This window comes from Aptenodytes patagonicus, chromosome Z, assembly GCF_965638725.1.
Source record: "Aptenodytes patagonicus chromosome Z, bAptPat1.pri.cur, whole genome shotgun sequence".
In the NCBI taxonomy this organism is placed as follows: Eukaryota; Metazoa; Chordata; class Aves; order Sphenisciformes; family Spheniscidae; genus Aptenodytes; species Aptenodytes patagonicus.
In genome coordinates this window covers 29,833,939-29,844,471 of record NC_134982.1, presented here as the reverse complement: position 1 = coordinate 29,844,471, position 10,533 = coordinate 29,833,939, and the positions used below count along the sequence as shown (strand labels likewise).

The 10,533-nt window shown below is 38.5% G+C and overlaps 1 protein-coding gene across 3 annotated transcripts in view; it reads right to left on the bottom strand.

Moving 5' to 3' along the window:
- Positions 1–7,210: 7,210 nt before the first annotated feature.
- Positions 7,211–10,533, bottom strand: part of ZNF366 (zinc finger protein 366) — a 34,953-nt gene continuing 31,630 nt past the window's right edge. For all 3 annotated transcript variants that reach the window (XM_076362543.1, XM_076362542.1, XM_076362544.1), the window contains one exon: positions 7,211–9,055. In XM_076362543.1, coding sequence (XP_076218658.1) covers positions 8,523–9,055 — 533 coding nt within the window. In that variant the 3' untranslated portion in view covers positions 7,211–8,522. The remainder of the gene's footprint in view (positions 9,056–10,533) is intronic.

The following is a 10,533-nucleotide window of genomic DNA, read 5'->3' as shown; positions in this document are numbered from 1 at the left end:
CGCTAATTCATGGGATATAAAGATAAAAGGGAGATCAACAATCTTTGTCCACTATGAGTGAATGTGTATGTTCCCACTGCCTGCTAATACTCACACATTCAGTCCGTAATCTGAAAAATGCAAACCCCAAAACACTGAAACAGTTTTTTAAAATTAATCTAAAAATGCTTAAATCTGCATCTTGCTTAGAAGCAAGGACTAATGTGCCATACTTACGATGCTGGCTCTTGGAAATAATACTAAGTGCACCTGGGTCTGTTGTTCTGTCTGCTTGTCTGTCACACTGGGGTATTCTTTTTTCTTTCAAGCATTTCATAAGAAAAGGATGGAAATGGCTGTGCAGCAGTGGTCTCAGAGTAGATCACCCTGAAAAATTAGAGTCTCCTGTAGGAAGCTGATCAGTGGTCTATGCACCAGGGTCCTGAAGAGTTAATCAGAAAAAGTAAAATGGAAAAAAAGGAAACATTTTTTAAAAATACAAAATGAAAAAGCAGAAGCATAAGAAAATATAATCTGCTAGTTTGCGACCATCTGTCAAAAATGCATGCAAGTAATCACTTACACTTACTCTCCTCGGTATGCATGATAAGATCTACACAAAAATCGGTTCTACATGGAAGCCTAAGAATGCAGAAGTAAAGCCCTGGAAAAATAAACCTGAAGTATGTGATTGTAAGAAACTGAGGAAGCAGGTCAAACCGTCTGCAAGGTTATTAGACTCCCACAATGAGACTACTGGGGCAACGGAAATGAAAAAACCCTACATTATCCAACGGGGTATGAGTAGTTGGGTGGTTTCACGCTGCACAGGGGTTGGATCTGCTAAGACAATTCAGGTAGAAGGTTCACTGACCTCACTGCTGAAATCAGGCATGTTAGTGGATGTCCTCATCAGATGTTTATTAGTAGAATGGGTGCAGCTATTTAAAATGTATTTGTCCCACAGCTGCATGTTACAGAAGAGTGGGTGGAACAGACTGCACGAGCATGCCTCATCCCCTTCAGAGTGAAATTAGGCAGGTTCACTTAACCTGGGGATGATATAATTAAAATGGACTAACTGCACTGGAGTGGGTGATGTTTGCACAATCCTCTCTCATGATCCATTCTGCTGGTTGGCTGGTGCAGTGGTTGCCTCCTGCAGAGTGATGCTAACAAGCATGTGTGAGCTACTGTTATCGTAAGCAACCCCAGATATTTTTGTAGGAAATATTTCGGAGTGGCATTAGTTTTCCTGGTGTCTAGTCTCAACTGATTGCTCATGTGAAGTCTGCCTCATACAATCCTTTTAGAACTTGCAATGTAGTTAATCCCAGTTTAATAAAAACTCTCATTAGGGGACAGCTTTTAATTTTTTCCCCTTAAGTAAGATTACATTTGTTTCTAAGCTCCCAGGCAGTGTTTGCATGTGCATTTATCAGACTTATATCATCTTGGATCTGTCTGGTCTTTGTGCTGCTCTCATAGACTTCCAAGGCAGATTGTACTAGGCACAATCCTGTTTCAATTTTAGTGTAACTTTCTTCACAGCAAGACTTCACCATTGTTGTCAGTTTTCATTACATTTATATAGCTGGCTGGAGAGTTGATTCTCTCTCTTGTACAAATGCTTTATATACTGATTTAAAAAAAATCATGTTGGCCTATGAAACAAATAAAAAAGGTCAAGAGTTAGTGTTTCCAGAGAAGTCCTATAGCTTGTAGTAGAAAATGGCAAGGTCTGTAAAGAATTAAGCAGCTTGCAGAATTCCTTGGCAAGATATCACTCTGTATTGATAGATATTTTTCTGGGTTTATATCTGCCACTTATCTTGCTAAACTATATTTATTTTAGAGACAGTCCTGTGACACCTTGTCTGTCATCTTTATACTGTTCCCGTCTCCGTTAATTTTATAATAGCTCTCCATAAGGTAGAAATACATTTCTTATTTCCAAACAACTCCATTATTCTCATTTTACTGCACCCCATCTTTTAGTTGGCTAATTAGGGTCTCGATCATAACCTATTCTTTAACAATTTTCCATTCAGAACTGTAAGGGTACTTAAGTACTGAAAAAAGTACAGTAAAACCAGACAATCCCAGCTCCAAAAATACAAGCCAACATTCTCTACTGATGTAAATTGACAGAGGTCTGTTGATCAAAAATGCTCACACTATGAGAGATTTTTCAACCCAGGAAGTAATTCACTGAAAGTGAATGGTGTCTGGCTCCATCCAAATTAAATCATTTATACAATTGGACTTGATATACAGTATTTTTTCAGACAGGGTAAACAGAATGATAGCACACCAGAAAGCTTATTCAAAAAGTGGCTGTTCTCCATTCAGTGGTTCTTTCATTGCAGGCTGATCACTAGGGAAATATATGTTGTATGATCCAACACAACATCATATCATATCTGGGAACAGCATTAGCAGTGATCCCTATTTAGGGTTTCATCATTTACAATTGCTGAAATGACTGACACCTTGCATGTGTTTTTAGATCAGATTTTTGCATCATGAACCAATGGGCAAACACATTTAGCTGTATCACACTACACAAACTATAGAGTGTATTAATGGGACATATTTGGCAAGAGGTTGTGTGTGCAGCCTTGTTACTTAAACTAGGATATTAATCTGTTGAAGGTCTAACACACGGCAACTTGACTCTGACTTGCTCTTCTCAGAGATATCCCATATCACTTGTATCTAACTAGGGTTGTCCTTCCTTTTAATGATTCACCACTTTTTGTTGTATTATCAATATTAATTTGGCTGTCTCCATGAAAATACTTTAGCTATACTGGGCCTTTCACCATTTCACTACAGGCACAGAAAAGCCCCCTGGCAACATCTGAGAGGCTCTCTTTCTTGTCTACTTCATTTCTGCTTGTTTGAAGACAGAAGTAACCATAGCTCAGTTTGCAACAAAAATGAAAAAGAGATTTGTGAAAAGGACGAAACATATGTTTTTCTAAATTGTATTTTTGTGACTGGCAAAGGGGAAACTTTGTGATTTACTAATACTGAGTCACATGGAAATGAACTAGGTCACTCCCCAACATATCTTTCTCCTCCTCATGTAGAGGTAGTGTATAATCTTCATCGTGGTTGTTACCTGCAATCAAAACAGAAGGGAAAAGAAAGAAAATAAGAAAACAGGAAAGCAAAAAATGCTTAGTTCTGTTGCATTTAGCCTGTTACATGTATTTCTAGTGTTTGTATAAGCCTTCTTGCACTTTTTAAGGTATCTACCTCTGAGAATTAGAAACTGAATATCTCTATTTTCTTTATTACTTGAGTTATTTTATAGCAAACATTCCAGTTGCTTTCTCTCTGTGCTCAAAAACAGCTTAAAATGTTCTCTGTGAAGTCTGATGATGCCAATTCCATCAGGATCTCATTAAAACAAACAAATCCAAATCATCACTTAAAATTGATGCTTTTCATTAGAAAAAAGAAACTCTGAGACTCTGAGTTCAGAGTCTTCTGCTTATTCCTTGAGTTATAAAGGTATTCCTACTTTCTTAACTTCAATCTTTAACACGTCTGGCTGGTTTTTCCTTTCTTTTTACATGATGCAGATCTTTGAAACATCTTTAAGATGAGGATTACATCTTTCTTTTTTAGTTTGTCTGAGGCCAAGTTAACAAATGCCATAAAGAGTATTCTTTATGTCCTCCCTGCAGTCTGTAATAATAAAGTGATCTCTCTACCTCAGAGGACCTGGCAGCTCTTCTGCCTTTGTCTTCTAACTAGTCCTCCATCATTGATTTAGGCTTCCCTTTACAAGGACCACTCTTCAGTGATTCTGAGTGAAGTATGACCTTGTCAGACCAGCCCCATCCATTTACTATATAAAATAGCTAGAACGCCAAGAAGTCCAGACCGATTTCAATACAAAGTACAGCAGCTTCTCCAGTGCATATTTATTTGCTTAAATTAATACAATACATCATACATGCTTTTACTACTGAGATAGAAAGCCAGAAACTAAATATTCACAGATAGTTGGTCCATTTTTTGAATTGGGGCTTTAAATAGGAACCCAGTGTTCTATGTGAAATAAATATACACCACATTATTTGCAAAATCTGTTAGAAGTACAAAATGTTAGCTCTGTTACATCTTGTTCAGCTAAGCAGACATGACTTATTTTCAAAACTGTTAATAATTATTAAAAACTTCTTGGAATAATAAATATAGTACTTATATTACTTCTTAACTGTACACTCATAACAGCAGAGCCCAGCAGCACCATATGAAGAGAGAAATTGGAGAATAGCTAGTAGACCAACACAGAGTTGTAAAAAGGTGGGTGCAGTAGCATTACGTGTTCCCCAGTAACTTGTTTTATAGGACACAGCACAGGATACACTTCTATTATAATATTATCATAAAGTGTTTTATCCTTTGAGCTGCTGAACACAGAGCACCTGTCTTTGCCTTCACAGGCTGGAGGCTGCCCGGCAGCCAGGAGAACTCAGGTTCACAAGGAGATGGCTGAGTCCTGGTGGCCAGACTCAAAACAGCTTGTTCCGGGGTTACTTACAACTTCACTTTTTCAGTAAATGCATTGTATTTCTTTACCCTCAAGATTTACTAACCAACTTTTGACTTTTCATCCACCTACTCTGTTCTGTACAGTGTCTTGCAGAATTCTCCCTGCTGCCTTAACAGCAGAAAAGCCTCTAATTTAAGAAACCACATGCCTTCACTTGCCCAGACTCATTATGGTGTGGCCAGTTTACCTTTCCTCAGCACGGCTTCTTGAAGCATCTCCGGTTTTATGAGTTTGGAAAGCATCTCAGTTGTATGCATTTGTGGCCACTCTTATTTGCTCTGATGCTCTCCAAGAAGATGAAGCTAGGATTCATATAATAATGCAGGGAAATGGTATGGATGTGATTTAATATAGAGGTGGTGGAGACTGGGCTTTAATTTCATGTGTTACCACAAGCTGAAAACCCAAATAACAGGGAAGAGTCAGACAAATACATTTTTTTCCACAACGTAGCAACAAGAAGGAGATTAAGAAGGAGGAAAAAAAGAAAATGTGTCCCCCAAGGTCCAGGACACAGGCAATGTCTCTGCAGGACTTCTGAGCCTCTGTTCAAAGCAAAACAAGGAAGCTAATCCCTGGAAAATTAGAAATGGGAAATAACTTAATTATGAGAGCAAATTTCTATAAAGCATTTTGAAACCTATTAAAAAGCAAAGGCTGTTACTGTCTGTTCCCCAAATGGTGCCAATGTAAATAGCGTGAAAATAACTTATGTTTGAAAAGCAAGGTGCTTCACAATGAAGGCTGTTATTTCACTTTTAATTTGTCCCTTGGGGCCTCTTTGTAATAAGTGTCTTAGACCCAGCTGCATTATGTTCTGCAGTAGGGAGGACTATCATCTCCTAATCTCTTTGCTTGGGTCATTTGGCACTGTCTACTTATCTCAGTAGTAGTTTTGTTTGCAATTCCTCTTACTGGTGACTTACAGTTTTAGATTAATTCTTTACTATTCTAACATGAATTAGCCTTGGGTGTTTGTGAATTAGCCTAGTATGACTGTGCGGCTGGGCACAGTCTCAAGGCTTCATTGTAATGGAATATTCTCTGCTTTCTAGGAAAAATGTAATAAAAGGGATTCACATTACGAATTATTCCCAAACAGCATTGCCATTCTGGGGACCTCTACTGCTTTCCACCTGGCTGTATGTGGCTGGCAGTTGCTTTTGCTCCAATGAGAAGTGGGACTGTAGAAGTAGATAAATTGGCTGCAGTGACTGTGTGGTTGAAAGTGTTTGGGTTAACCATTCAGACAACCCAGAACTGTTTGCAGTGATTTCCTTTCCTAAGCACACGTCTGGCACTTTCCCTTACAAGGTCTGTAAGGGAACGCTGGAGTGCATTCTTCCAGTAGACATAATTTTTGTGGTTACGATGTTATCTACTGGGACCTGAGCTCTCCTGAAAATGTCTCCTTTGCTTCATTTGCCTGGAGTGCTGTTGATATGTAATCATTTGTCTCTTTCTTGATAAGGATTGGCTAGCTGTCCCATAACACTCTCCAATGCATAGACAACAGGGCTGCGTGCCTTTCTGCTTTACCCACCAAAGTAGTGAAGGGACTTGCTACGTTCAACTCATCTGCACGATCACCATTCTAGAAATTGCAGCCAGGTTCCTGATTCCTTGCTTATTCCTTTTATCATATAACTAATATGGCTGCAAAGGTGGAGTGGACTGCTCTTGAATCATGCACAGCTGGAAACTACACCACCTTGAAAGAGACATTTCTCAGAGTCAGTGGCTGGCTCCCAGCTCTTTGCTGTATATGTTCTCAAATCAGAGCTTTTCTCTGGCAGAGACAAGATTTTGCCAAGACGGTAACTGAAGGACTTGTTCCCATTTCTGAGAGACAATCTCCTAGACCATGCCAAATTTCTACCTGATCGTTTCCCCTCTAGTCTAAGAAAGAACGCAGTTACACACATTACTCTGAAAATTTTCTGATTCTTCTGCTTGACCACAATGTCTTCCTTGAAAGAAAGATGGCTCCTTTTTCAAGAGGAGTTATCTTGCAGTGGAAGCAAGGAAGTTGAATGTATATGATAAAACAGTTCATCAGTGAAAAAACATGGCTATGTACCTCTGAAATACACCTCATTTTGAAAGACATTAATTCTAGGCCTAAAGTGACCTACATTCCACTCCAATTTGGTATAGCCTTTTTATTTTAAAAAAGTATGTACACCAGCTGTAGAGTTAATTACATTTAGAAGAGTCACCTCTATGTTACAGCTTCTTTTATGAACAGCTTTTTCTGCTCTTCATGCAGAATCTTTATTATGCCATGTTCGAGCCCAGAAAAATGAAACCACATTCTGCAACCTTGGACCACACAAACCCAGGTTTATATGATGAATAAGGGCTGCTGCCCTGTGAATGCTGATTAACTGGTAGGTATAAGAATCATTAGTTCTGTAAGGTGAGTGGTTTCTTATAATTGCAGAGAGCTGCAGCTACATGACTCTAGCCTTAGCAAGCCGTAAGTATATGACTATATTTAATTATAACTTGCTATATATTGAGCATGATAGCAAGGTATTTCAAATCAAGAACTTGGCAGGTAAGTGAAGAAGGTAGTAATATTTGGAAAAGATGTACCATATATATGGATTTTAACCTTTTGAGCTGGGATGTCAGAATGACATAGGACTAGTCAAATGACTTATTAAATCTTTATTTCCTTATAAGCAATAGGATGGTGTGGGGCTGTTTGTCATCTACCTTGAAGATGCAGGAATCAAGGTCCTGGTCAAACTATTCATGCAATTAATGGAATGTGCTTAATGGAATGTGCTTTTAACATCTTTGTTATAAACATATAATTGTATGGGAATCAGAGGATGAAAAGTTGTGAAAGACTTAGTAAAAACAGCGTGAGTGGAATTCTTCTGAAAGGCCTGGAGCTTACTGGTCAAGCCATGTTGATAAGGGAAAATTTCTGACTCTGATAAGAGGATATCCAGAAACAGTTTTCCTCTGTGAGGTACTGTTTGCCCTGTAAGGGCTCTTTTTTGGCATACCTTCTGAAGTAAAATCTGATCAGACCTGTGTATTTCAAAATCATCCTTGCTAGCCAAGATAAACTGAAGAGATAAACAGCAAAATTGCATCATTTTCTCAATGAAATTACTCGTATTGTTTTATGTGTAATTACAGCAAGACTTGCAAATGCTACACATTGCTGCTGCTCATTAGATGTATTAGTCTGAGCAGACAGTAGAACAAAATGTCAACACAATCTATGCTATTTCACCTGAAGAATTGCTGAATACTCCCATACTGACTGAAACACAGCAAAGCACGGACATCCCTCTGACATGTGCCAGAGGAAAAGCTTCTATGACCATAATAAATTCCAGTCCTTTCAAAGCCTGACAGAGCTGCCCTTCACTATCTCACAAGACATTAGTATTTCTTCTTAATTTGTTTCCCATTTCTCATTGTAAGTGGTTGAACTAACAGTCACTTCAGTAAATGAAAGTATTTGGACTGTGTTAGGTCTGAGAGTGACAGCACTTTCATTCACACCGTGTTTAATAGTACTTTTGCTTATACTGTGAAATACTTAGTATTTTCAGATTTTTTTTGAGACATATGGTTAGAAGTATTCATATATATTTACTCAGGTAATAAATCAAATGCTAAAGTATGTTGCTTTTTGATAACTAGAAAATTGCGTATAAGTCTCTATCACCCCAGATAAAGGAAAATAAACTTCTGTACCTACCCCATTGTCTGCTTATACATCAAATGGATAAGTATAAAAATGTTATTGTTCAATATCTATTGCATGTCTTGGTGACCTTGGACTGCTTTATTCTTTTAATGTACGTGTTTTACCTTAAATTATTTTTATTAATTTGGCTTGTTTATTTCTAAAGACTACTACAAACTTCCAGGCTTTGCTAAATTACAGTTCATGTTAAAAGCTATCTGGTTCCCATTTTCCAGCTGTTTTAAAATGTCCATTTTAAATGTCTATGAGCATTGTTTGTTTTTCCATTTTTCTTTCCAGCAATTCTTTCAAACTCTTGTTCCTGTGCTTGAAATACAAATAATCAGAGAGAGAGTGGCCAAGTCTGGCCTTTTCAAAGGATCTAAGGCTGAGGTGTTTGTTGTTTGCAAGGTCTCTCTCTCCCTGGCTCTCCTGTTTGTCTGAATTTCCTACTCTCTTCTCCAGTCCTCCCTCACTTAGCACTTCTTCCTTCTCATTGCAGTAGGACTCTCTGAAGTCCTTCATCATGCACTCAGGCTTGCCAGACAGATCTTGAGCCATGTACAGCTTGTTGTCATCGTGGTGGTATATGTCAGGGCTATACCGTTCTGCCTCATAGCAGTTATCTTCCTCTTCTTCCTGACATGAGCTTCCCTTGGCACTCTCGCCATCCGAATGAAATGAGATTCCCTTCCCTTGGCTTTTCTGGGAAAGATCAAAGGGCTCTTCCTGTTCCAAGCTTCTCAAGACATTTGTCTGGGACAGAGCAATTCTTCCTCTTCCAAAACCTTGTAGTGGTTTGAGGGGAGGAGAAAAGAAACAATTTATATATAGGAAATTTTACTACATGATACATGGTTAAAAAACAAAACGTGTAGCGACCTTCTATTTCATACTTTACCTTTGTCTTCCACCCAGCTATCTCCCAAGTACTTTACTGTTTACATCTCATGGCATCTCCTTTGAGACGCTGTTAAAAAAAGTACTACTGTATACACTTCACAGCCAGGTCAGGACACACAAACCATTGTGCTGTACCTGCCAGACACTTGATGAGGGAGCTAGGAATAAAAGTGAAGTGGCCTGGCCTCTTGTAAACTATTTTTGCCAGTGAACCTACCCACTTCCTCCTTCCTATTTTTTTTAAATGAAAACATTGATCTAAAGCATCACAGGCCATAACTGAAGTCCCAGGTTTTGTACTTTTTTTTTTTTCCCCAGAGGAGTGGAAGAGATTCAAAACATGTTAATGTGTTTGTTCTATGACACTCTGGTTCAAAGTTACTACTTCAAAAATGGAAAGGCAACCAAGTCTCAGCAGTCTACAACCTCCACTCTCCTTAATTTTTCCTCTTTCGCCCACTGAGAAGCCACTCATGCCACTGAAAAGCTCTATGCACTAGATAGTGCTTCAGCTTAAGGAAATAATTATAAAAAAATGATGATTTTGAGCGGTATGGTATAAGTTAGAGTGTAGTCCTGGATCTGGTTTGTCTTAATATTTGTCAGAGTGTCTCCTCTCATGCTGGAAATCCAGGAGACATCTGTGGACTCAAATACGCTCTGAGCATCAGGATGCACCAAAGAAGATTCAGACACTGCAGGCAGTGGTGTCTGCTGCAGATGGACTATGGTCCATCTTAATTAAAAGAATAGTGACAGTACTGGGGTGAGGATTTCACCCAGTAGCAAATATCTAATAGCAAACTTGCTTTGTTTTCATTTGGTTTGGTTTGGTTTTTTCCATCAGTAATTGAATCCAGTTTCTGCAGGACCTGTGCAACCTCACTAGATACAGCTGCTACTTTGCAATGGGTTGTATTTATTAAAATGGTTCATGAGCAGGTGGCAGCCCTTACAAATTGTCTTGTGTCTGATGAGCCTCAAGGACTGCAGAATCTCTGTACACTGAAAAGCTCTTAGGCTGTCCTAAATTACAAGTAATTGTGTAACTAGCATGGTGCTGTAGGAGATTCACAGGAAAAAAAGAGCCATTTATTTCATTACCTGTTAGGATCTTTGTAAATTGTATGCCAAATGTCATTAGAGTATGTGTTTTACTTACATATTAGGCTGCCCTAAAGCTTGAATTTAAGGAACACTAAGAAATCTTACCCATGAAAGAATTATTTATCCAGAAAGTCTTAATAAACAAAATATCTTGAATACTCAAACTCTGAAAACAATCCTCCCTAATTCCCCCACTTCTTTAGATAGCATTGGCATGTGTGCACACATGAAGCTGTCTTTAGGAAGTGTATGTAGT